Source organism: Ambystoma mexicanum, chromosome 2p (assembly GCF_040938575.1).
Source record: "Ambystoma mexicanum isolate Mex_15411 chromosome 2p, UKY_AmexF1_1, whole genome shotgun sequence".
Classification (NCBI taxonomy): domain Eukaryota; kingdom Metazoa; phylum Chordata; class Amphibia; order Caudata; family Ambystomatidae; genus Ambystoma; species Ambystoma mexicanum.
In genome coordinates this window covers 1,233,504,717-1,233,532,577 of record NC_090923.1, presented here as the reverse complement: position 1 = coordinate 1,233,532,577, position 27,861 = coordinate 1,233,504,717, and the positions used below count along the sequence as shown (strand labels likewise).

At 48.5% G+C, this 27,861-nt stretch overlaps 1 protein-coding gene across 7 annotated transcripts in view; it reads left to right on the top strand.

Moving 5' to 3' along the window:
• The window catches only part of TNRC18 (trinucleotide repeat containing 18), a 470,959-nt gene that overhangs the window by 167,952 nt on the left and 275,146 nt on the right, over positions 1–27,861 (top strand). For all 7 annotated transcript variants that reach the window (XM_069645534.1, XM_069645537.1, XM_069645536.1 and 4 more), the window contains 2 exons: positions 242–370; positions 17,819–17,993. In XM_069645534.1, the coding sequence (XP_069501635.1) occupies positions 242–370; positions 17,819–17,993 (304 nt within the window). The remainder of the gene's footprint in view (positions 1–241; positions 371–17,818; positions 17,994–27,861) is intronic.

Sequence of the window (27,861 nt, the reverse complement as noted above, 5' to 3'; positions counted from 1 at the left end):
TTTTCAAGGAATATGTATTGATTCCTTAATAACCCATTCTTGCTTTATCTAGTCCAATTAATAGCTATGGAAAACGAGGCTTCATGAACACTGGACACACAAATGTATATGGGAGCAAGAAATGTAGTCTTCAAATTACATGTACAGGTGTGCCTTATTTGCAGTTTGAAAGAGCAGTCCTGCTTAGTTTGGGCTCTTCTTATCCATCTGATACATTAAGACTCCATTGTTGTTTTTTAAGGGACAAACGTGATGAGAAGAGTAGAAGCTTGGCCAGAAGAGGTCCAGGAAGGCCCAAGAAGAGGAAGCATGGATCTCTTGCCCGGTCTCCCTCTATGGAGAGAGGGAAAAACGACAGCAAGAGCAGAAAGTAAGGCTGTATTCTGGGAAAACTAGCTAGTGCTGGGCTTTGTTGGTAATCTGCTGTATGCTCTTTCCTTTATGCAGGTGCAGAATCTGACACAAAAACGATGGTGAAAACAAGAATGCGCAGTAGATTTTAATAATTGACTTCTTTTTGAGCTAGTTTTCTGTTTATACTTTGGTTTTGCTCTGTCCATAGTCCAACACTACTATCGTATTAACGTTCTGATCCAGTATCGGTGCCCTGTCAATATGTTAAGTTACTGTTAAACGTCATTTGTAAGTGGCTGGTCTCCATTGGTATGGCTTCATATTGCCGGGTCAAACCTGGGATTTTGGAGGATCATAGTCCAACACTATAACCAGTTGCATTTCATAGGTGCATTTCAGACTGACCTGCTTTTCAGTGGTTACTTGCTTGGTCAGCACAGGCATAAAGTCATTGCATTATCACTTTACTGACAAAGCAGGTTTGTCACTCTATCTCTTTGCAGTGGGCAGCTGGTACTGTAGCGCAGCAGGCAATGTGTGTGGTGGGCCGGTGTGTAGCTTGACTGTCCATTGCTCTTCCTAGGAAAACATATGGGCCAGTAGTCATTGTGCAGCTACATGATTCTGAAATTAAATCAGGCGTGCAAATTAGAAGATGATTGGAAGGCCTCGGGCCATTTGAATATACTGGGGGAAGGGTTCATGAGTGCTAAAGCAGAATACCATTTTTTTAGGGTTTTGTGACACCTGACCTTTTTGGTATTTTTTTTTCCCTCTTTAGAGTGCCTCCAGTTCTACCAAATGTACTGCCCCCTTTATTGGAGTGCTAATGTAATGAGGCCAAACTCTCACCTATTTCATATTTTGGGGGGAATCCTGAGGTGGGCCCAAAATGCCCATGGCGCAAACACAAGCTCACTCTGAGCCCAGCCCTTCTTCCCCAGGAGTAGTTTGGGCTGGTCCCTAGACGGGTTAATAAACCTACTCTGTTGGGGAACCTGGGTCTTGGTAGGTTTTAGGGCCAGTCTGATTAGCTGGCCGCTGTTGGGACTGATTTTCTATACTCTGGCCTGGTGGTCAGATGTATAGAAGGCCAAACTAGTTTAGTGATGGGGACCACTCTGGGAGTGTTAGAGTTTTCCTAAAGTCTGTCTCAAGGTAACTCTATAAAACTATCCCTTGGTATACAGGTCCCCAACTCGTAGTAGAAGTCTGTGATACCAAAAGGATTGGAAGAATGGCATCACAGCCAGGCTGATCTTATGAGAAGGATGTGAGCTGTAAGTAAGTACAATTAACCCAGTCAATACATTAGCCCAGAGAAACTCTCACACAAGTTAGAATAAAGTATACATTTATTTTATATATGCATGGTAGGTAAATGCTACCATGGACTAACAATTCAAGTAGGATATATAAGCAATACTTTTTGCTTGTGACTGTTTCAATAGAGGGGCTTGCGCCTGCATTTGTTACAGAAAATGACAGTTCCACGGTTTAAATAGCAATGGTGCGCACCTGCATTTTTTACATAGAAATGTGTTTTATTCATTCACAAAGTCACTCCTACAAAGTCTGTAGGAAGGAAAAAGCGGTTATTTAGTACTAGCAGCAGTGATTCACTCCTTAGCATCACTTTTCAGGGCTTCTAATGTTTTAAAGTCCAAACCCTAACTAATCGAGAGTTCATAGAAGTGTAGGATGGAAGCAAACTCTTACGCAGCAGCAGAAAAGGCAACGTTCCTCAGGATATGTTACTTTAAGTGAAATGCTGTAGTAGTTTAACACGGGTAATCGGGACCCTGCAAAGGACTCCCTAAAAGCACATGCTGTAAGCCTAGGAAAGGTATGGGTAGACAACCAGACACCTGGTATCCTAATCCAGTCACACTGGATCGCCTACTTGGCTTGAGGCAAGTTCTATCTTGAGCCCCACAGTACCTTAGAGTGGCTGAAGAAACTGCAGCTGAATTCTTTCCTGTGCAGCAGCGACGCACCTGGTCTCCTGGTGCCTTTGTCTGGTGACAAAAGGAATAACTCTAAATGGGATCTCACAGCAGCAGTCGCGAAAAAGGATCCCCAGCAAGGATTTCTTCTGTGTCCCACTTCGATCTGGAGTTTTTGCGTCTTTTTTTTACAACATCAACAGTGAACTGTTACTGCCCGGTCGATCTTCCTCGATTCTGCAGTCATGCACTCTAGTGAGTGAACTTCAATGAGTGCTTCTGGAGGTCCTACTGGAGCTCATGTTCTGGGAGGACTTGTTCACGCAAAGGCATTGGACTGCAATTGGGTCAGAGGTCCCTTGTATTCGCGGTTTGCAGTCCTGGAAGATCACAGCACATCAGGGGATGGTTCAATCAGCAGTTCGTCTCAGGGCTGGTTGGTTCCATCAGTTAAAGGGAAGGGGTCATCCTCTTTAGACCCAGTTTTCTTAACAGAAGCTCCAGAGAACTGAGGTCTCTTCAGTTACTGGAAGGGTCTGCCGGCGTCTCTGGTAGTTTTCAGCTTTGGATCTTCTGTTCCAGTGGTAGACTTGTCTTCTACCTCGGATACCTCACCTTTTTATTAGGATTTCCCATTCACTCCTCTGCAAACTCTCCCTGCAGTTTACAGAAAGGGGTGGGTGGTTGTCCAATCAGGACAGCCAGCCCCCCAGTGGAAACTGGTTCCATTCAGGCACATCAGCAGACCAAGAACAGGGCAGTGCCAAAACTCCTCCCCTGCTTCCGGTCCTCGCAGACAAACCGGAGCCTAGGCGGGGACACACAGGGTTCCAGCCAAAGACAAAACTCAGACCTCTCCCTCCTAGAATGGTAGAAGGGCTAACAAAGGATAAGCACACAAGAAATGGCGAAAAATAAATAAATAATGGAGATAAAAAAGGAAAAAAGAAAGCAGCCACCATGCTACAACATGGGTGACCCTTTTGTGCATAACCAAGGCTGTAAATAGTCAGCGGTAGAAAATAGCACGAGTTGACAGAACACGTTAACTGCCTCCACCCATAACTATAGGGTGGTCACTGACCAATAAGTCACAGGAGCAGAGAGACGGGGGGATACTTTGCACATAAGGTGGTGTGTGTCAGTCTAAAGTTTTAGGAAGGATTCAAAGTATCCCTCTTTCCTTAAGAACAGTAGTTCTTTGGGAAAATGAAAATATAAAGGGAGAACTCAAAGGGTTCCCAGCAATACTGCACATAGGGTGCTATATGCTGCAAAAGTGTAACACAGATGCCTTTAAGGGAAATGGAGGAAAGCAAGACTCCAGAAAAGAAGGTAAAATATAAAGAACAAATTCCCCATGGTTTAAGCAAATGGGAATGCATGAGGGGGGGGGAGGCTTCCCTCATTTAGGAGTACAAGAAAAAGGTCCAGAAGTTCAGCAAAAAGTGCTGACGGTCTCACTAGGAGAGGCGATTAAGCATAAAACTGAAAAATGTCCTTAACGGGGCGCAGTAGCCAAACAAGTTCAGAATAGGTGGATGTTTGGTTGTTGGGACCGATTTTCTATACTGTGGCCTGGGGGTCATATGTATAGCAGGCCAACCTATATTGTGACTCAAAGCTGTAGCCAAATCAGTTCAAGGTAGCAGTGACGAGAGGTCTAGGCCAAGTCTCAAGAGGTGGTGAGCTTGTAAAGGTTCCACAATGAGTACACACAATGGGAGTCCCAAATCACACTTAGACAGTATGCATAAAAATTGTTATTTATTTATGGCCAAGCAATGTAGAGTAGTAGATGCGTGCCTCTGCAGGAAATCCTGCCCCCTACCTCCTATATGTTGGAAGCCTGACATTGTGCCATGCTTGACACCAGCAATTGTGACCATACCACGGCAAGTACTCGAAAGAAGGTACCCTCTGAGAGAGCCTTATCAGATGTATCCCAGAAGAGATGTTCATCTAAGGGAAGAATTCCCTGAAGGAATATGAAAGAGTGAAAGAGGATCTGGTGACGTCAGGAAAGACAAGCATGACGCCCTGAGAATACTTGCTGAAGAGAAGGCATGGATCTTACAGAAACTGATGACCAAGTTAAGAACCAAGTAAACTTTCGTATGCGAAAAGATTACACGTGTGCGAAGCACTGCAGAAAATGTAACCTGTTCAATATCTGTACAGATGGTGCAACGCAAGTAGATTAATCTTATAAGATGTCTATATGTAGTGAATAGACTGCAGGCGAAGCTGCCATTGTATATAAGCTGGACATCGGTGTCATGAATTTAGTAAGCCAGGACCCAAGGAAAGAGAGGGTGAGAACTGTGTTGCAGTAAGAATAGGCTGAGATCGTGGAAACGAATGGTGAGGCGGTCTGATCTGGTGTCAAAGCTGAAGCAGCCAAGATCCGTTATCTATTCTTGAAGGTAGTGATCGTGCAAAGCCGAATCATCCCTTGTTAAGGTGCAAAGAAGGAACACTAAGCATGCCAAGTTTGAATCATTTAAGACATTTAAATGCTGCAAAATCGACCAAATCGTGGTGTTCTGTCACGTGACCGAAGGTTGGAAAGAGTTGAGTGTGGAGTCCTAGAACCATAGTGAAAGCCCGCACACCCATATATTCCCAGAGACAAGAATACTTTGCAAGGCCAAGTTCAAAGACCATCTTCAATGCAGAATGCATGGGTGATGGGTGATGAGAGATGAGATAATTGGGCTCTTCCTCCCAGGCGGGAGGCTTCGGCCAAACAGTAGAAAAGACACTGGAAAAAGGGATGCCATCCCAGAGCCCGAGACTGGCCCCCTCAGAATACAAAATGCCTGGGGGAGGACCGGGGGGGGCAGGGGGGGGGGGGGGGTTATCCAGGCCACAGATATTTCTTCTTCCAATGACGAGGACACGGTTTCCATCCTCGCTGTTTGGGACAGCGGGAATGTCGAAGAGGTGGTAGTCGGCAGAGGCGATGAAATCGACACCGCCGGCGCTGGGCCCAGCGATCCTACTTCCCCGACACCTCCCAGAGACTTGTCTCAAGACATTCTTTCGACTCTCCACGCACGCTGGTGTCGGAGATGCAGAAAAGGATGCGGACGGCACCACCGGCGCCGGCCCTGTGGGCACCTGGCCCACCACCCCTCTGAAGAAGAGGAAGCAGCACCCTACACCATCCCCCCCCCCGTTCTGCCCCCACCTCCCCGCAATGGGAGATGCAGGGACAGAAGACACAGACGGCAACATCTCTACGCCTCGAAGGGCTTCTCTCCCAGACAAAGTGGGCTCATTCACTACATGGTCACCCGTGCATCGGGAATCTTGCAGCTCACACTGGAGGAGACAAAGGAGGGCTTCCTTTATCAGCACCGAGAGGTGAAAAGGAGGACCATTCTGGCGGTGCATGCCATGAGCGATGAATGGGATTAGGGCCTGGCCCTGCTGGAAACACCCCCCTTCCTCCGCTTCAGCCCCCATGAAAAAGAGAAGAGCTGGAGAAGAAATACTGGGTTCCGGAGTCTGCGTCCAAGTGTCTGCGGTCGCAGCCATCACCAGATTCTGGTCTCAGCGGCTGTGGGGCAAGATTGTATGCAGTACCCTTTGGGTGCACTACAACAACCCTGACCTCCTGGCAATAGGAACCCAACTTTTGGTATAGGTCTGTACTACACAGGTGGTAGCGTGTTGAGCAGCCAGGCTGTTCTCAAGAGGGGTCAATGTGAGCTGTAGGGGAGTTGCACAGAGATTCAGTGACAAGTATTCAAATAAACTCTTAAGTGGGCAATATAATAGTAAGACACAAATACACTCCAAAATACACATTCTTATTGTTTCCAAATCAGTAAGTACCCCTTTTGGGATGACACACACACACTTCCTACACCCTCAGGTGACTTTACTAACAAGGGCACTGTGGACATTAATATACTACTGTTGGCATGTAGAATCATACTTAGGAATATGTCAAAGGAAAAAGGATATTAGAACAAAACAAGAGATCACACTAATATTCTGAAGCAGGTAAGTACTTTTGATAACCCCAAATCAAAGTTAGTTAACCCTTTCCTGGAAGGAAGACCAAACACAATGTCAGAGGGAAGAAGACATTCAGGGAGCCATACTAGGCCAAAGTCAATTGGGCGAAAGTCTAGGTGAGCTGAAGCACTTCTTGCAGCTTTGTAAAAGTCTTGCACAATGTTTTAGAGGTCTTTGTAGAAAAGAAGAAATCGAAGCAGGGCCCCAAGCTGGTTAAGCTTGTGAAGTAAAGAAGCTGTTGGAAACTCTACAGAGCAACCCAGACAAGTCTCAGCAGAGAACAAGGGAGTTTACAACAAGAGGTAAGTTCTCTTAGACTGTACAGTACCTTTGGTAAGAAGAAAAAGGCTTTGGCTGGCTTCTGTTCCTGTGCAGCTCTCCAGATCCTGTGTTCCTGGGCCTCAGTTGTGGGGACAAGAGGGAGGACATCTGTAGGACTCTGCACTGCAACTGGACGATCGGCGGCAGAAAAGGACCAGCTTCCATCAGTGGCATTTCACGGTTTCAGCTCCCCTCGTCTAAGCAAATGGCTACACTGTGGACTCTTGGCTGTTGAGATGGGCTTTCCTTGCATCTGGGGTCCAGCACTCTGAGGTGGCTCAGGCTCGGTCAGTCCTGCTTACTGGGAGTCTGGAGGATCATCCTGGAGCTCTTGGCCAACTTGAAAGCAACGCACACAATCTGGTGTTCTTCTCCATGGCTATTTGGTTCCAACAGCAACTGACTTGGAATTTCAAGCTCCGAGAGGATGTCCAAGTGGCTTACTTTGCAGTTGATTGGTCCCATCAACTCAAGGGGAGAAGTCGTCCTTGCAGGGCTTCTCTGGTCGAAGTGAAATTGGAGTTTCAGCACAGCAGCAGGGCTTCACTGGGCAAACCAACAGTCCAGGAGTTGCAGCAGGCATCCTCCAAGTTCTTCGGATTCCTTTGTCCAGTGGTAGACTCTGCCTTCCAAGCCAAAAAACCTCACCTTTTATGCAGGTTTATCCCATTCATTCCAGCCTAGCTGTTAGTCACCCAGCGGGGTGGCTGTCCTTGCCGCACAGCCAGCTGGCCAATCACCTAAGAGTGCATTTCTGTCTCCTAGGAGACTAAGCACAGGGAGTTTCGGGCACCTCCCTCGCTTACTGCCTCGCCAGACACCCTGGAGCCAGAGGTGGGCTTATTTATTTGAATTTGTAAAGCACCCACTGCCCTTAAGCATTGTGGCGCTGTTAAGAATGCTTGCTTGGTTACATCGGTGAAGTTATCAACATACATACATACATAGACGATAGCGTCAGACAATTACAGAAAGAGCATAACAGTGATCAGTGATTACATAGATTGGTGGGCAAGTATATGGTGCCAGCCACATGTTGCATGGCGGCAGCTACAAACAGTTGCGGGTCAAGAATAGTATGCATACATTAGTGCTACCTAAGGGTAGAAAGGCGGCAGCATCTCATGAATGCGTAGTCATGTTCAATGGGCAAATGCGTGGTGACAGGCACAGATACATAGGAGAGAAGCTACAGATAGGTGTGTGGTTGGTTTCATACATAGAATAGCATGGAGCCAGTCCCTTATTGGACGGTGGCAAGTGCATACTATTACATAGGTTTAAATCAATGGGCACTAGCCTAGAGCAAATCTCATGAAATGGCGGGCAACTACATACACTTACTGGGGTGGGAGGAGAAGGGAGGGAGGAAAGACTAGGGGGTAGGTGAAGGGGGTGGGGACAAACATGGGCAGGCGGGGGGGTGGAGAGAGGGGACCTGAAGGGGGGGGGGGAGGGTGGGGGGTAAGACATACAGGGGGAGTTTGAGTCGTACGGGGGCAGCGGAGGGGGTGGGCAGCATTCACTCACGCTGAGGCTAGGCGGAGGGGGCATTCACTCGCGCTGTGACCAGGGGGAGGGGGGCATTCACTCGCGCTGTGACCAGGGGGAGGGGGGGGCATTCATTCGCGCTGTGACCAGGGGGAGGGGGGGCATTCATTTGTGATGTGACGAGAGGGAGAGGGAGGGGGTGGGGGGGCATTCACTCACGCTGTGACTGGGGGAGAGGGTGGAGGGCATACACTCACGTAGTGACCGGGGGGAGGTGGAGGGGGCATACACTCAGACTGGCGACCAAAGGGGAGGGGGTGAGGGACAATCACTCGTGCTGTGACCAGGGGGAGGGTGTGGGGGGGTACACTCACACTGGCGACCAAGGGGAGGGGGTAGAGGGGCTTCACTCATGAATCTCGCCAAAGACAAAACAAAGGGACCAAACCTGGTTTGGCGCGCAGAGTAAATCTCCAGGACCTTTCCACAAAGAAATGGCGAAAAAAGAAGACACTGGCCATTTTGACAAAAATGGCACCCTTGGGTGCTTTACAGCAGCTGCAATTGTAGCCCACAGTAAAAACACACAATGGTAGGAAAAAGGAAACCACTGCCACCAACCATTCATTGAGGAAAGGGTAACATAAAAATGTTAACATGAGAAGCTAAATAAAGGGGATAACTAAGTAAGCCCTCCAGCACCCTATTGTTAGTGTGTGCTGGGTCTAGAAAGTTACAATGGAAGTAAAGTCAGTTTCACTTCACTGCTCTTGGAAACAGTAGTTTATCCAAGAGAAGGTATTTAAACATTGTGAAATCTAAAAGACTTCCCTGTGCCACTGCACTGAAGGTGCTGTGTGACACAATGTAAAAAGATGATGCCTTTTTAAGTTTGTCAGACTCCACAACCAAGAGTGCTCAAATCCCATTAAAAATACATGTGTGGGGGGGGGGTTAAGGGTCTCACTCTCTCCAGGTAAAACATTAAAGTCCTAGAGTCCAGCAAAAGAGCTGTGTCTCTAGGAATTAGCACATTTCTGAGAATTCTCCCTAACAGCGGTTGTACGGAAGAAGTCCTCCAACCCGTCGTCCTCCGCCACCATTCTCCCGGACAGCGAGGGGAAGTTGGATGCGTTGGGTAGAAAGGTAATCGACTCGGCGAGCGCTTTAACAATCCTGGCCAGGTATGACCGGGATTTATGGTACAAGATGGCCCCGCTACTGGATTTCCTCCCCAAAAAAAACTGGTTGAGGCGATGAAGATCCTTCAGGAGGGCGAGAGGGCGTCTGACCACGCCATCACTGTGGCCCTGGACATAGCGAACACTTGGTTCCACCAGATGTGGAAACGGGGTTTGCCTCCGTCATTGTGGCTGGTTGAAGGACACAAACTTTAGGCAAGCAGTTCAGACGAGGGTCCTGGACGTGCCGTTCGGTGACAATCTCTTTGGAAAGGCCGCTGATGAATCACTTCAGGCCATCAAGACCGACAGACGGCCCATGCCGTAGGCACACTGCAACCGCACCGTCCATCCTTTCGTTCGTCAAGAGCGAAGTCTGGCAGTTCATCTAAAGGTTTTGGCGGAGGATCGTCCTCCTACTGCCAACCCTCCCGTTCCACGACCCAGGTATCTTACAGGGGTTGTTCCAATGCCTTTGGAGGATTAAACCAGCTAAGACGTCGGGCCCCCACCCCGGTAGACCAGATGGCAAACTTCATCAGCCTGTGGGAAGACCTCTCAACCGATCAATGGGTGCTGGACGCGCTCGCCCACGGACACGCTTTGGAGTTTCAGCAAAGTGTTTGCGGATACCACCAGTGGCCCGGCAGGAACACATCCCTCAGCTGCGGCTGGAGGTTCAGACCATGTTAAAAAAGGGGGTGATAGAGCTAGTTCCAAAGCGGCTCCGGAGTTTACTCCAGATACTACCGTGGGCTGGATGCCTATTCTTGATCTACTACGACTCCAGTACAACAAGTCCCAAAAATTCAGGATGGTCACGTTGCAGCACATGCTCGGCCAACTGGAGGAGGGAGACTTCCTGTCGTCACTGGATCTAGGAGATGTGTACTTCTACGTCCCCATTCACGAAAAACATTGCAAGTTCCTGTACTTCGTCATACATAGGAAACACTACCAGTTCAACGCTCTCCCCTTCAGACTGAAGTCTGCGTCAAGAGTCTTTATGAAGTGCCTGGCACTGGTGGCGACCAGTCTGTGCCTACAGGGAATGCATGTGTACCTCGACGACTGGCTCATCCGTGCCAAGTCAAGGGACATTGCTGTCGATCACACGGAGAGGACAGTTCGGCTGCTGACGGATCTGGGGTTCTCAGTGAACTATTCAAAGTCCTGCTTGAGTCCATTGCAGGGCGTGCTGTTCCGGGGGTCCAGGCTCAACACGGTATCCTGCCTGGTGGCCCCCCTCAGAAGAGTATAGTGGCCATTTTGGGCATGGTGCAACGGCTGTTAGCACTGAAGATCGCCACAGTGAAGACCAAGTTGCTGCCAGGCATGATGTCATGTATCTACCTGATCAGGCTCTGCAGGTTGCGGATGCGACCACTGCAGGAATTCCTGGACGCCCACAGGTTTCAGGTGTCTGGAAGCTTGTAGGACAGGATTGTGCTCGACGAGGAGTTCTGTCAGGCATTAAGGTGGTTGGGCGTGCAAGCCAACATCGCCGGTGGTACAGTCTTCCAGAGCTCCCCTCCTCCCCCCCCCCCCCCCGTTCCAGGAGACAATCACCACAAACACTTCCCTGGAGGGCTTGGGAGCCCACACTGAACGTCTTCACGCCAGAGGCCTGTGACTACCTGAGGAGAGGGAGCTACACATCAACGTCCTGGAACTGCGAGCAGTGTTTTGGGCGCTCAAGTCATTCCTTCCATCCCTCAAGGGCAAAGTGGTGAGGGTCTTCATGGACAATACCACCACAATCTTTTACTTCAAGAAGCAGGGGGCTCCAGATCCCTGGCGCTGTCCAGAGAGGGGCAGGAATTGTGGCACTGGCCCGTCGCCCAGGGGTTGTTTCCCATTCGAATTTGAGTGGCAGGAGTCAAAAGCACTGCTGATTCTGCTGCACTCTTGCCACGAGTGGGAACTTTGGCAGGATCAAGTGGAGAACCTTTTCCTTGGGTGGGACAGACCCCAGATCGATCTATTTGGGACGGCAGCGAACACCAAGTGCCGGAGATTCTCCAGCAGGTTTCACCAACCGGGGAGCATGGAGGGGGGAGGATCACGTTCTCCTTACTGTGGGAAGGTCTGTTCCTGTATACATTCCCGTCATTTCCTCTGCTACTATGAGTAATCAGTCAACTCAAACAGCGCCAGTGCAAGATGATCCTAGTCGCCCTGGCGTGGCCGCGGCAGATTTGGTACCCGGACCTTCTCAGCCTGTCGTCACCACCAGTCAATCTACCAGTGGTTGCGGATCTGCTCGTCAGAGAAGGTCGCACCATCCTGTACCACGACCCAGGATCACTGATCCTGAATGCGCCTGGCACCTGCAGCCCTAGAGTTCGGTGGGTACGATCTTGCGGCAGACTTCAGGGAGGTCCTTGCCAGTGAAAGAGAGTTGTATGTACTGTATTCTTTATTCATGAGCATGTGGATCGATGGTAGACCCCGTGCTGGAAAAGGAACAAGTTACTTGCCTTTAACTGTTCTCCAGTTTGGGTCTAGCATGGATTCACATGCGAACCCTCCCTCCTGCCCCTCTGCAGCTCTTCTTGGTCATACTGCCACTTAATGTGCTACCACATCTGAAGATGGCTGCCAGAGGTGGGGCTTGGGGGAGGGAGAGGGCAGTATTACGGGGAATATTCATGAGCATGTAAATCCATGCCAGATCCATGCTGGAGAACAGTTACATGTAAGTAACTTGTTCCTTAAAGGGTGTTAATCTGCAGTGTGCCTTTACAAAATCGGGAACATTGCGTTGCAAAGGAAATGTACTGAGAAGCTGGTTATCTTATTTTGTTAACTTCATATGGTAGGGTAGCAGTCTTTTGAGAAATATGTTGGTAATGGAGCATAGCACTGGAATGTTCATCCACCTTCCTCCACAAACTGTAGCTATACTGGAGCGAGGACATGGTAACAGAAGGAATTTTGTACAAAACTAGGAAAAAATAGGCGCATTGAACAAGTTCCAAAGCAAGGCTCCTCCCCGTCTTATTGTCTGCAACTGCCGCACTCCCGATTGCTGCTCATGATTGCATGGTCTGTGCTGAGATTTTGGTTACTCCAGGTTTTAGTAATTTTGTACTCCTTATTCCCATTCCTGACTTTCTGCTGGGAACAAATCGCTTCTGAGATTGGCTCCAGAAATCCCTACAAAAGCAAGGCTATGTGCATTCTTTACATCTGCAAACCTTTCATAGAATGTAGTTCTATCTTCTACCACCAGGTAGATACAGGTACTTACACTGGGTTATTGAATACCCTCATCAATTGACAAATCAGTTTAGACCGCCGTAAACAGTTTTCAGATAACCCCATGGTTTCTGAACTGGTTCAGCAGGTGAGAAAGCTTTCCCCCATACCTTTGTGAAAGAGTCCCTTACATTGGTGGAAAAGAACAAGTTCAAGACTTAATGCTTTTGTCACAGTTTTAGTCTAAACGTTTTCTTTTTGTCTTGTTATATTCACTTCTTGTGCAAATGTGTAAAGGATTGTCAAAAACAATAACTGAAAATAAGCTCTCAGAAAATGTTTCACTTCTATGTAAAGCAAACCATTGTTTGGTCTCCAATCTTAGCCAAGGGTTGGAACCTGTGCTTCCTACCAGAAAGGCCAATGCCACATTTGTAGATGCTGCAACATACTTAATCAACCATTAACTTAACTGGCATCCAATGCCCAGACACCTTTGAGGATATTTTGCTGCAATGTGTTAATGAGATCCACCTCAAATGTTACTGTGGACTTCCAGATCTGGTTCCAAGGGCCCATCCATGGAATGCCATGGGACGCAAGCATTTTGGAACACCTGCTAATTTGAGAAGCAATAACTTCCTTTGCCTTGAAATCCCTCATGGATTGCGCCAGTTTTTCCTTATTCTAGACTGAGAATCATTCATCCCTGTCTCATGCTCAGTGCAGGTTCTAAAGTACAAAACAGCTCTATTCAAGTATGCTCCATGCACTTGTTATGGGAATGTTAGTTGGTATGCACGCCTCATACATGTCGACTTCCTCCGATTACAGACCTCGTGCAAGATAATTTAGTTTTTTTCAATTCTGACCTGGCTTAATTCAGATTTACTTTATCCTATTACAGTAGTGCTGTGGTCCTTGTGCAGCCTCCTTTGTCTAGCCTTCTTTGGAGGCCTCCTATGTTTAACCCTGGAACTTACTACCACTAGTATTGGACTCTGCAAATTGCACAGGGTGTACTACTTCAAGTTTGCCTTCTGTTGAGGGATATGTATGCTTCGTAGATTGAGTGAGTTAACATTGTAAAACAAGTGGTTATTGTTTAGTCTTTGTGGTAGAGTAGTGGTAGTGCAGTAAGTTGTTGCAACAGTGGACTAAAATGAATGCTTATCTGTTGTATTTGCTGGCTTAATTGTTAATCCAGAGACTGAAAAACAAGGCACAGACTCCAAATACACATGCCCGCCACCTCTCCCAAAATATCGTCTAAAATACTCCCTTCTGGGACCACCCCACTCCTTAACACCCACGCCACACCAAAGGTTCTTCCTGTGAGTCTCTCAACTACGCTTTGCCCACCTGGAGTCCCCCCAACCCCCATCATCCTTCTACTGCACCTACACTCATCCCACTAACTAAAAATAGCACTTCTCTCCCCCCACTCAAATGTGCCCTCATAAACACAGGCTCTCTCCCTGCCCATGCCATGGAGATCCATGACCTCCTCGCCAAACTCTACCTCGACATCCTAGCCATTACCGAGACTTGGATTCATGAAGCAGCTGGTCCTGCTATATCGTTAGCTCTCCCACCAGGCTACTCCATTCACGGACGAGCCAGACAGTATATGAAAGGGGGTGGAGTAACCATTATAACCAAAGAAGCTCTTTCTCTCAGAATAGTCAACCTCCCTTTGGAGGGCAACGCCTATCCCATCTCTGCCAAACTACCCATTTCCCCTAACTGCACAATCTCGATGCACATCGTCTACCGGCTTCAGACTTTCAGGAGCACCTACTCCATCTCCTAGGGGATAACCTTGAGTCTTCCACTACTTGGCAACTTTAACCTGGGCCTCAATGACCTTAAAGACAAAGCAGCCATTGCACTGGCGAAAGAACTCAGACATGGACTTGGTGCAAAGAATCCCCAACCCCACCCATTGCAAAGGTTGCACCCTTGATTGGGTGGCCGACCACAACTGTTCTGCCACTGTCTGCTCCAACACCCCATGCGCTTGGACTGACCACCTCATTCAATTCACCATTCCCAGAGCTATTGCCACTAAAACACTCACCTTTTGGTTGAAGTGCGTGAAAAGTATCAAGACAACCTACCTTTTCTTGAAGTTCCTGCTCTTAAACCCCCCTTCTCTAATGACCCAGGCTTGTTAACAGATGTCTACAGTGACGCCCTCAAAAAAGCAATTGACGCTATCGCCCCACTAGAACCTATAAAAAAGCACAAAAGTCTATGAACGTTTATTCTTGGTACACAACAGAACTTCAGGCCTTATGCACCTGTAAAGGTAACGCATTGACCAAATGGCAAACCAACCCCAGTGACTCGTTTTAGGGCGAATTCAAAAAGTTATCTGCCCAATACAAAAAAGCCATTATCCAAGCTAAGGCCAATTCCTTCAACACCCGGATAACCAATGGCATGTCCGCGTCTAAAAAAATGTTTTGTCATATTTAAAGACTCAGTCGCTCCTACCACGAGCTCCGATGACATCCGTAAAGATGAAGCTTTGTCTTCGAGTATACAAGCAGCCATGCTCAATAAAATAGACCTTCTCCAAAAGAAAATCCGAGCTCACCACAAAGCTTTGCCTATTTCCGACCCTACTCTCTTGCCCATCCATAACACCACACACAAAGACAATAACTGCTTCTCCTTCCAAGATGTTACTGAAACAGAAGTCTTAGACGTCCACCAGCACTTAAAACCATCCATCTGCAAAGGTGACATATGTCCAGCTAACCTCATTAAAGAATGCGCTGACTCTCTTGCACCTTTCTTGACAGCCTTCTTTAATGCTTCATTCGCACCCGGCCTTGTCCCGCCATGCATTTAAAGAAGGCTTCTAAAAAAAAAAAAAAAAAAAACTCCCTACACCCTACCTCCCCTAACATCTACCGACCTATTACTACAGTCCTGTTTCTCCTAAAAATCCCTGACAAGGCGGCTTACAATCAAATACAACACTTCCTCGAGTCAACCGCATCCTTGGCAAGAGACAGTCAGGCTTCCGCCAAGGTCACGGTACTGAATCTGCGCTTCTTGCTCTTAAAAACCAAATAACGGGAATCCTGGGCAGAGAGCAAACCAGCTCTCCTCATCCTGGATCTTTCGGCTGCGTTTGATCTTGTGGACCACAACTCTTGGTACACATCTTACCAACGCAGCTCAATTCTCCATTGAAGCCACCACCTGGATCACTTCCTTCCTTGAAGGGAGAACCATGAAGGTCTTCTCCAACCAGGTGTGTGCAGCCTAACTGCAATCCACTGCAGAGTCCCCCAGGGCTCTTGCACGGCATCAACTCTGTACAGTCTTTTCACCAAACCGTTCTTCGACAAACTGGACACCCTCGACATAGCATACACAAACTATTCCGACGACACTCTAGTCCTCCTACCTCTTTCGGGGACCTATGACCAAGATTCCAAATCTCTCCAAGAGCTATGCCACCATTCAAACCTGGACGGCAGCAAATGGGCTCTGTCTCCTAGTCGGCCTTAAACTCTCAGCAGACTTAGTAAACAATATAGCGACTTCACTATTGATAATACAATTATCTCAGCCTCACCTTCAGTGAAGACCCTAGGTGTGTACTTGGACTCCACACTTTGTCACGCCAGGTAAGCGCAATCGCTTCTGCTGCTTCATTAACAAAACTAATAAATGCAGTTAAACCTTACCTGTCTAAACTGAATTGCCCCTCAATAGCTAGAGCCACCATTGGGGCCAAACTAGACTATTGTAACTTCCTTCTGGTTGGCACCTCGGCCAAAAATTTGAACAGACTTCAAGTCTTACATAACAATGCTCTTATAGCCGCATTAAACGTCCCTTAAAGAGATCACATCTCGCATGCCAGGCGCGCGGCCCATAGGCTCCCAGTCAAAGAACTGATGTTCCTGGTGCTTACAGCCTCCGCTCCCCACCTGCCAGAGAAAATTGTCAGAGCCCCCTCCTCTCGTCCCAAGAGCGCGTCACACCAACCAGTTGTCTATCCCCTCAATCAAAAGGGTCAAAGCTGGCGGCGCCGGCTTCCCCCACATCGCTCCTAAACAGTGGAATGCCTTACCAAACTCTCGGCCGAGACCTCACACATGTCATTTCGGAAAATGCTAAACCATGCTATTCAACTAACCCCACTCCCTTCCACACTAATCTGTGACTAGCTTCTTACCCTACAGACCCTCTCCGGCCTCCTTGTAACAGCAGCACTGAGCCCCACCACCCTCCCTTTTTCTCACTACACCATTGTCATGAACATTGTTACCTTACTGTTGGCAGGTTCACTGTAACTACGGACCACAGTCGGGCTGTCTGTCTTCTCCCCTGTTTCCTCCCCTTTGTTTTTGGTCTCTTTCATGCAACTAAGTATGCCTTCTTGTAACAGCGCCACGATACCCTTGGGCTGTTGTGCGCTATATAAATGTAATAAATAAAAAAAGGCGAAGGTCCGTGCAGTGGTAGTTGATCGCAACTACCAACATCAAGCAACACCTTGTCTATGGCCAGCTAGCCATGTCAGCCATGCATGCAACCTCGTTTTGTCTGAATGGCGCACGTTGAAACCATGAAAATGGCAGCTGTGCACGGTAGAAAGCCCAATATCCTAACCCTTTCCTCTGGTCAAGTTTTAAGGGAAAAAAGGAACACAACTCGCAAAATGGCTATGGTTCTGTCCAGCAGATGCCCCAAAATTATATTTGTTTCTTGTTATTCCATGTTATACTATGGACTTATTTGGATACATTTGTGTTTTTAAATCTGTCTGCTATAATCGTGGTGACTATGCATAACAAACAAGTCATCTGCACCAGTGTGTTTGTGTTTTTTTTTTTTTGGAGGAAACATTCCCGTTTGGCTACTGTCCCTGTTGCAGAGATTCATGTGTAATCTGTAGGTCACTTGGTTTGGCAATATCTGCAGAACAGTGGACAGACTGTGTGGTGGCCCCTGCCACCAACAACTCTGATCTCCCTCTGTTCTGTACCAAACCCAATTAATGAAGGTGTGTATGGTTTAGTGGCAAGGGCATTGTTACCTAGAACCTTCCTGCTTTTCAACAATGCTTGGTGAGTGAGTAATGTCCTGATGGGGGTAGCAGGCAGGTGGTTGCTTGATGCCAGGTTCCCACAATGTGTTGTGTGTGTATATATGCGGATGGAAACCTTGACTCACTGCAGTGATCGCAATAAAAGTGGCACACAATGGTTTTTACTTTATGTAAAAGTATTTTCCTTTCTTTCCTTCTTTGTGGCCACTTGTTTTCAGGCTGAGCAAGACCATCCTGCTTTCAGAAGACTCTGAGGTGGGAGATGGCATGAGGAGAGAGCAAAGGTTGGCCCTGGCAGAGGAAGATGAAGAGGTGGAAAGCGTAAGTGGGAAAGTGAAAAGAAGGAACCGGAGTTGGGATGAGTATGAAGAAGCATCAAGTTATTCACAGGAGGTCAGTCCCTTTTACTACTTTGTTTAATGTACATGCTGGGCTTGTCTGTGGCAAAATGACAGCAGTTGTTTGGTCGTGTAGCCAAGGACACCTATGTGCATTTTCTTAAATTTAAAGCGGGGGGGAAAAAGATGTTATCCCATGTCCTTTATTTACATCTATCGAATGGTATCAGTAGAAATTCAGTGCACCTGTATGCTGCCTAATATGGGAAATTGAGCTAATTGTAGAAAGCGTTCTGAAACGGGGGTGTTTGTTTGGGATCCGCTTTGAGGTACGGGGTGCTGCACAGAATGCAGCGCCTCTATCTTTACCTGCGAGGACAGTCTTTTACACAACCTGGGCATACTACACTGGAACAATCGAGTGTGGGAATTGGGGACAGGTGAGGGATTTTATTTTTATTTGGATTGTATAGCAATTTTATCCAAAACACTGTATAAAATTGAAACTAACTATGAATAACAAAGTTCAGTAACATGAAAATAACACATAACCAAAACTATTAAAGAGATTCTGCCCATGGCAGAGAAAGTAGTCTTAAATGCTCTTTAGGTGGTTTTTAGACCATTTGATGTAATCCAAAGGTAACTTTTTTACAGTTGGGGAAAATAAATCAAGGGTCAAAATTAAGATTCAATGAGCAGGAGCTAAAACCATTTTCTGGGAGTCTGGCATCACCCAGTAGGCAGGAGCGTGTACGCAGTGCACTGCAAATCTAACTTGTACATGACTTGCGCATTCAACTTTTTGTCCATTATGAAAGATCCAGGACATTTAAATGTGTGATAATTATTTTATATTAGTAAACACTCAAAGGTAATGTCAAGTGTTCGTGTTTGCAGGATACAATTTGGCCTAGGGAGCCAAAAGTAGCTCCTAGTAACTGTTGGTAATCTTACGTCCCATCCCCTTTCCTCCATACTGCACAGGCGTCCCTTCCACAAGAAAAACCTTCTTCCCCTTTAAATTTAGAGGCGCGCGGGGGTGCAGCCCTGGGAGCATGCGCTACCCTGACTCCGGTCATTCAGGTACTTGGTCCTCCGGTCTCACGCTACTCCCTGGCGCATGTTGACTTCAGCGCGCTTTAGCAGGTGTCCAGCTTGTGAGGGGCTCTTTCCTACGTTTGACCCCCCACGCTCTTTGCCTCCGCTGCCTTGGGCCCGACCACGGCTGGGAAGGTTGTACCGCGTGCGACACACTGACTCCACGTGCACTGAAGAACAGGCTAGCTAGGTGGAGGAAGCTCACCTCCAGAGGACTTGAAGAACTTTGCCAGACATAGATCTGGGCACAAGGGAGGGCTGCTATTTTCCATTGCATCCCGTAAGGGCGACTCCTTGAGGAAACACCCGAGCTGGAGGAACCTCTCTGGTTCCTGTACCAGCACACACACACCAAGGCTAGTCCAGCTAACGGCTGTTAGGCCCTGTTAGGCCGAGGGGTCATTAGATCCTTCCGGATGCAGTGCTGAGGGACCGCAAGGTTCTTTTACTGGGTGTACACACCCGAGTGGCAACGCCTTTGTATGGGCTCAATGTCCGAGGGGGGCACCTGCACGCAGTACTACCGGCAACAATGCTGTGGGCAATGCGCCTTGCAGACCTAGACCCGAGGTGCAGGGTAGGCCTCATGCTCCACCACCAAGAGTCTTGGAGGAAGCCGGGCCCAGGGAGCCATGCACCACGACTTCGGCACGTGGCATGCAGCTTGACAAAATGGCTGCCGTGCCAGTCAACCTGGCCGCTCGGCCAATGCCACTCCTTGGAACAGAGCAGGCGGGTGAACGAGTTTCAAGGTGGGACTGGTGTCAACCAGGTACGTGGCCTGCAGTTTATCCATCAGCAATGCAGGGCAGGTTCCCCTTGAAACCTAGACAGTGCGCCCCGGCCCCAGCAGCCCCCAGCCACTCAGTCAATATGACCTGCTACTTCTTCAGCCTCCGAAGACATGTTCTTCGAAAGGTTCCTGGCGCTGATGCAAACCTCCCCAGATGGGGGCCATCATGCAGGATGCAGTCAGAGACTTGATCCCTCCGGTCACTCCATTGGTGCCCATAGTCATTCCTCCCATGGCTCCGGCGCAACAGATCCCAGCGGAGCCCCTGCCGGCTCCTTCGATTCCAGCTCCTCTGCCTTCCCCAGCACAGGTGGTTCCTCATCAGCCTCTGCAGCAGCCTCTGGCTTCTGTCTCTACACCACAGCACACGGTGCCCAGCACTCCACCACCCGCTCGGGACCAGCCGGATACTCGTGTGGACAGACTAGGAGGAGGACCCTGCCACGCCATCGTCGGCAAAGGCCTTCCATGACAGACTTGCAGGTTTGGCTGAATATCGAGGCCTTCCTCAACCCGTGGTTGAGCAGCCCGAGGGGGGGGATCTTAGCAGAAGTCCTCACCCTACGACCCCCCCCGTACCAAAAAAGGTATCCCGATGCAGAAGGATGTTGTTGCCTTGGCCAAGAAGGGGTGGCCCACTACACTCTGCCCAACCTGTCAACCGGTGCCTCAATGCCAAGTATAGACAGATGGCGTTGGATCCACTCTTGCTGTCGGCGCACCCTGAACCGCACTCTTCGGTGATCGCTGCAGCATCACTTTACTCTAAGCCTCAGTCGCCCTTGGCCACCTCGTCTTCGGTGCTGCTAGGCAAGAAGATCTTGGAGTCGAATGGGAAGAACTACTCCAATGCCTCCTTGCACCTGCGTCAATCCAACGCGGATGCCAACCCGGCAGCCGCTAACCAAAGATGTTGGTTGGAAATGGCATACTTCCTTCAAAGCGGGTCTAGGAGAAGCCAAGTTGGTAGCGCAGGACATCATGGAGTCCACCGTGGCCCACATCGATACCTCTGGCCGGGCCATCTGCATCGCCACTGACATGAGAAGGACGGCCTGGCTTCGGCTATTAAATTTAACCCTGATGTCCAGGAACGCAAATCGGACCTTAAGGTAGTGACCTCCTTTCACTCTATCGCAGTCGAGTAACTAGATAAAAAGAACAGCTCGCAAACAACGAAGACCCCGCCCAAGACATACACCCAGTCGCATCAACGCTCCGATGGGGCGGTCATTCGGCGGGTTGGGAACTTCCAGGAACGGAGGTTGAGACAACCTTACCGCTCACCAAGTATCCACCGGCGCAAACAAAAGCGGGGGTGGGCGTGGGAGCGAACAAGGGCTTTTTCCAGTCCGCCTCCTCAGCAGCAGCCTCAGAAGGGAGAAGAAGCATGATGCGTCCCTTCTGGTCCACGTATCTACAGTGGGGGGGCAGGCTTTCCTTTCACATGCTTTTTTGGCACCAGTACTTTGCGGACCCCTAGATCCTCTCTGTAGTATCCTTGGGGTACCGGCTACTGGTCCCTTTGCCTCCTCCCTCCACTCCCACAGAATGGGACGGCAACTCTGTTGGCGGAGATCCCGTTGCTAGTCGAGAGCCAGGCAGTGAAGGAAGTACCAGCCTCCCAGAGAGGATTAGGCTTCTATTCCAGGATTTTCGCCATACAGACGAAGAACCAGGCTGGCCTGAGAGTTGTGTTGGACCTACCCACCTTCAACCTCTCACTGCCTCTTCAGAAATTCAAGATTGTTACGCCAGAACTCATTGCAGAGATACTAGAAAAGGTAGACTGGATGTGCTCCCTGTAACTGAAGGACGCCTATCTACATGCCTCGATTTGGCAACCACATCGCTGCATCCTGCGCTTCAGGATCATGGGCTGCCATTTCCATTACAAGGTGCTATCCTTTGGCCTCAGTTCTGCCCACAGGGTATTTGCCAGACTCATGAATGTGGTGGCAGCCATCCTCACGGCCACCGTGTCTGCCTGTACCTGGACGACTGGCTTGTCGGGGCGAGATCTCAGGAGGGGGTTGCCCACACATTTTCTCCACACTTATGAACATGCTCCACGACCTGGGGTTTACTATCGACCTCAAGAAGTCTCCGCTGCAGCCCACACAGAGCCTCACCTTCCTGGGTGCTCTCCCTTTCTGTCCTTCTTTCTCTTTCTCCCTTTCTTTCTCTTTCTCCCTTTCCTTCCTGAGCGCTCTCCCTTTCTCTCTTTCTTCCCCCCCCGCACCCCTGCCCCCCCAGAACAGTGACCTAGGCCTGGTGTTACCAACACCTTCTGGGTGCATGGCAGCAGTCCTCCTGGCTGTGCGAGACTCAGGATGAGTAGGTTACAGCTGCACTTTGCAGCTTCATTTAATCAGGAGAGGGGCCTCTAGGCGGAGCTTATCAGCATACCTCCTTCTCTCCACCAGGGACTTCAACCTGCAGACGGGCAAGCCTTTCCAGCAGCCGACCCTGCAGATCACCATCACTACGGACTCCTGCTGCTTGGAAGGCTGAGGGGCCACTGTGGACAGCCACACCGTCCATGGTGTGTGAACCCGTCAGGAGTGTCAACTGGCTGGAGCTCAGGGCCCTCTGGTTGGCTCTCGGGGCTTTCCTTCCTCTTATTGGAGTCAAGTCTGTCCTTATTCAGACCAACAACTCCACCGGCATGTACTATGTCAACAAGCGGGGGGGGGGGGTGGCAAGGGTACCAGGTCCCCTTTGCTGTGCAGCCTAGCGGTCCGCATGTGGGAAATGGGCCCTGGAGAAGAACATCTACCTCAAGGCCATCCACCTCCCCAGGCAGGCCAACTTGGAAGCGGGCACACTGGGAGCAGACAATTACGAATGGCAATTGAACGACCAGGTACTGCAGGTGATCTTCAACAAATGGGGCCACCCCCGGGTGGATCTATTTGCCTTCTGGAACAACAGGAAGTGCCATCAGTTTGCGTCTTGGCAGGGCCAGGGCCCCGGCTCCTTGGGCGACGCATTAGAGATTTGTTGGGAAGGCATGACAGCCTATTCTTTTCCTCCCACACCCCTGATCCACAGGGTAATCTGCAAGATAAAGGAAGCTGGTCACCTCCGCATCATTCTGATAGCTCTGTGGTGGCAGCCGAGACTGTGGTTCTCTAAACTGCTCAGCCTCACGGACAGACCACCCTTTTACCTTTCGTTGCGTCCAGCCCATCGGTTGTCCCAGCAGGGGGGCAGGGTCGTCCACCCGGCATCACAGTAGTTTGCCCTCACAGCATGGTTCCTGAGCAGGTCACCCTACAGCACCTGAGCCTCTCCCAGGCTAACTTAAAGATCATCCAGGGCGCCTGGAGCAAGGCTACAAGGAGCCAATACAAGAGTAAATGGACTAGGTTCTGTCATTGGCCAGACTCTAAAGAGATTGACCTGCCCCCTCCGCCCCCTTAGGTGCACACTGGATGACGTACTCTCCTTGGCGCATTTCGGGCATACAGGTGGACCTGCGTTGCACCTATCTGGCAGCCATAGGGCCCTAAAGAAATTCGAAGGAGAAAGTCTTCTCGTCTTCCCCCCGATAGTCCGACATCTAGCATTCTTGTCCAGGCTCTACACGCCCATCAAGAGGCCACACCCCATGTGGGACCTCAATGTGGTGTTGGGCTCCTTGGCGCACAAACGTTTTGAGCCAATGGCGTCCGCGGACATCAGGCTGGTCACCATTAAGACAGCTTTGTTGGTGGGCCTCACCTCCACTCGCAGAGTCGGCGAAATCCAGGCTCTGGTGGCCTCGGAACCCTATACCACTTTCCACAGGGACTCACCCCAGCGGTCCCACCTAAGGTACCATCCGCTTTCCATCTTTCAAAATAGTGTTTCTTACGTTTTTGTTGACCCCAAGGATGAGGCTGAGTCTTGCACTGTCTGGATGCCAGGTGCGCCCTGAAACTGCATCTGGACAGGACCAAGGGCTTCCGTGAGTCAGACGCACTTTTTATCACCTTCGGGGTGAAGAGGGGGGGGCAGGAGGGGAGAAATGCTGGCATGGCATCAGGCATCCAAGGCTTCTATTGCACGGTGAATGGTTGCGGCCATCAAGGAGGCCTATGATGGGCAGCACAAGCCACTGCCAGCTCACATGCATGCTGTCTGAGCCAAGGCCACGGCCATCGCGTTCCAGCAGCAGGTTCCATGCCACCATGGCCACCCTTTTGGCTTTTTGCAAGCATTACTGTTTGGACACTGGCTCTCGTCAGATGCGGCCTTCGGACAGGCGGTTCTAAGGAACTTGTTTGCTTAAGGAGGGTGGTCTCTCCACCCTGGAACTACTTTCAGTTGTAATCGCCCATGCAGTATGGAGGAAAGGGGACGGGACATACAAGTAATTATAAGTTACTCACCGGAAGTCCCCTTTCCTCCCTATGTCCCACCATCCTGCCCTCTAATAATACTGGTGTCATTAGGCAATGTTGAATATTGTCGACGCGTCAATGGGTAGTGAGGTGAGGTGTGGCGCTGGTGGTCGGAGTCAGGGTAGCGCATGCTCCCAGGGCCGCACCCCCCACGCGCCTCTAAATTTAAAGGGAAGGTTTTTTTTTCTGGTGAAGGGTTCAGTCTCCCGTCCCTGTTAAGGGACGCCCATGTAGTATGGAGGAAAGGGAACTAACTACGTTAGTCACTACGGTGAGTAACTTATCATTTTTAAGATAACCAGGTTCTACTATGGTAGAAGAAGCTAAATAGCTGGCAGCAATTATTATATGAAATTTGGCTGAAATTGACAGGGTGGAGCACGGGCAGGGAAACATTTAAAAATGGTACATAGCATATATGAAACTGAAATTAGAAGCAAATAAGGTGGAACCATTGAAGTGAAAAAGTATCTGAACTGCAGAATGAACAATACACTGAAAGAAGCCTCACATATTTAAGTAATCCTAGGTAGAGCACCAATATAATTTAAATGGGGGGGTTAGGGGGAGGAAACAAGCTGTCTTAAACTAGAGGAAAAATACTTTCTTCCAATGCTGTACACCTAAAAACTGCAAGAGCGGGTTACTGCCAGGATTTGATAATGGGAAGGAAGAATCTGAAAATACCAGTATTCTACGCTCCAGCATTAATGGGCATATGAAAATTAGCAAAAAAACTCCATGAAAGAGAAGTAGTTGTCGATGAAGCAGTGTAAACTTCATCTTAATTTCAGACTGATTAGGATTCAAGCAGAAGTCACGGACAGCCATCGAAGAGTCTGTAGAAGGTAGACCTTAAGACCAGCATTGTGAAGAGAATCCATGACAGAATGACTTGAGGAAAAAGGTCTGTCGGCCTCGAAGTGTGCCTGAAAGTCAAAATGTAAAATTCATAAAGCCAAAGGAATTGTCTAGAATGTAAAGAAAAGAGGACACAGTACTGAACCTTCCAGCACTCCATCCATCAATGCAAAGTTACAAAACTGAACATTTCCAGGAAACTGAAGTGGCTTTGTAGATGAGAAAAAAGCATCTTCAAGCAATGCCAGAAAAGCTATGTGAAGACTGAGAAAGGGAAAACCTAGAGTAGACTGCGTACAAAGCAGTAGACACATTTATCATAATTGAAGGCATGTGACGAATTGAGTGGTGTCCAGTCATAATGTCGAATCAATAATGTCGAATTACAAAAATGTCGAATCCAAAAAGTCGAAAACAAAAATGTCGAATTTTTATTTTTTTTATTTATATATTTTTTTTGGGCTCCGGGGATAAAAAAAAGGGGTAAAACAAAAAAAAATTAAAAAAAGGGGGGTTGGGGGGGGACCCCCATTTCGAAAAAAAAGCAACCAAAAAAAAAAATTCGATATTTTTGTTTTCGACTTTTTGTTTTCGACTTTTTGACTTTCGACATTATTGGATTCGACTTTTTGACTATAAACCGAATTGAGTGAATAGTCCAATACCGGAAAGCAATTTTTGTGGCATTACTTGGACTGAAACTTGTAATGTGTGGTGTAAGCAAAGTGCTTCTTTTTGCACTTTGCTTCCCATTGACCTTCGACCACATCTGGGTCTTGGCTTATTATCAGGGTTAACAAGTTCCTTTTTTTCGTGACTTGCCAGCTTCAATCATTTTGATTAGGATGCACTAATCAGTCTCTGCTACTAGTGCAGCAAATGTCTTATTCTCCAGCATGGGGTCTGGCATGGATTCACATGCTCATGAATATTCCCCGTCGTCAGGCTGGGAATCCTCGGTAAAGAAAAAACCAGTATCAGTTTCGTTTCTGATCTGTCTTTCGTAGTAGTAACCAATCACTGATCTCTGCGACATACTGACCACAGCCAATGACTGCCCTCTACCTAAGCCCCGCCTCTGGCAGCCATCTTCAGATTATTACCGCACGTTCAAGTGTTGGGATCCTCGTGCTATTGCTCTCGAGCGTTAGTGCTATTTTTTCACGTTTTTTCTCAAAAACTTCGATTTTTTTCGGTCAAAAAGAGCCTCAAGCTCCACCGATTCTTCATCATTTTCTTACAGCAACTTCCCGGTTGCTCTTCCCTGTTGCTCTGGTGATATGTACTAAAAAGGCTTGGCGCAGTGGACATTTTTTATAATCCTTTTACTTGTGTGCACAGCTTTGCCCATTTCCTTTTTTTTTCTTTTTTTTTTGTTTAGTTCCATGTGTTCAAAATGGCTGTCCTCATTGTACAAGGCTTGTTCTTTGTGCCATTTTCTTTGTTAGCCATATTCCTTTGTCTTCAGGTCATAAATCTAAGGGCATGCGCTCTTGCGGTAGACCAGACCTGGACTCTTGGGTCAGTGAACTGGCTGAGCCTGAGTGTGGGGACCATTTGGACCCAAGCCACAATTGGTCCAGGGTATGTTCCGTTTCTTGGGCCAAGTGTGAGGTGACTTGTTTTCTGGATTGGACTGCATTCACCTGTATGAATGTTGAAGATCCCTTCTTTAGGTGGGATGGGGCAGTCGCCAACCCACGATCTGGATAAAGGGGGCAGACCTGGATACATGCGGGATGATCGACCACAGGATCCAAGCATCTGAAGTCTAAGAATCACTGGAGGGCACTGAGGACTGCTCCAACGAGCCTCCTTAGATGGAACTACACTGTGGTCCCTAAGTCTTCCTTCAGGTCCACTGGGTAGACCTGAAATGGATCATCTGGCCAACATTTGAATTGCACCTGCTTGGTACTGGACTGCACCGTTGCATGGGCACCTTTGCACCTCATTGCTGGTAGGTTTGCAAGCATCCTTGAAAGTCTAATCCTGCTGCTCATAGGTGTGTGGGGGAGAGGGGCACATAAATATCTGCTCCCAAGGGAACTGAAATGGAGCAGTCTCATTCTGTCCAGGGATCTCTAGAAGGGTCTGACCTGACCTTCAGTGGAAGAATTCAACCCACAGCCTGTGACCTTTCAGCAACTTCATCCAGGCTGATCCCTGGTGCCCCCATTGATTTGCTATCCTAGGGTTTTGCTGAATTGGCAAGTCAGAGCCTGGGTGTCGCGATACAAGCTATGACTAAATGGCTCATATCTCCAGTGATCTACCTGTTGTATGTAACCTTTACTCACTATATGCCAGCAGTTGTGCGGGATATTGTGACTTTACATAAAATGTGTGGGTCTGGATCATGACTATAAATGCATTTGACACCTTAACCTTCTTTCCGGAGCTTGTGAATCTTCTTAGATTCACATGCTTTGCATAGTCTGCCATATGATTTGCTCAGTGTGTAACCTTTTTGTTTTTTGAAGTCGCAAAAACGGGTGTCCCCGTCACACTATCCCTATAGTAAAGGTACCCATGATACCCAATGTGGCTACTTCCTCGATAGTGTTAGGGGAGTTTTCCTAAATACTACCAACAGGTGACTATAAAACTGTCGCTTGGTATAAGTTGTACTACCCAAAGGTTTGGAAAAAAATGGCAGAACAGCCAGGCTTAACTTAGGAGGAGGATGTGAGCTGTAGGGAAGTACATTTAACTCGGAAAAGACATAGCCCCCACACTTAGTTATAGTAAAATCGATATTTATTTTATATACAGAAGGC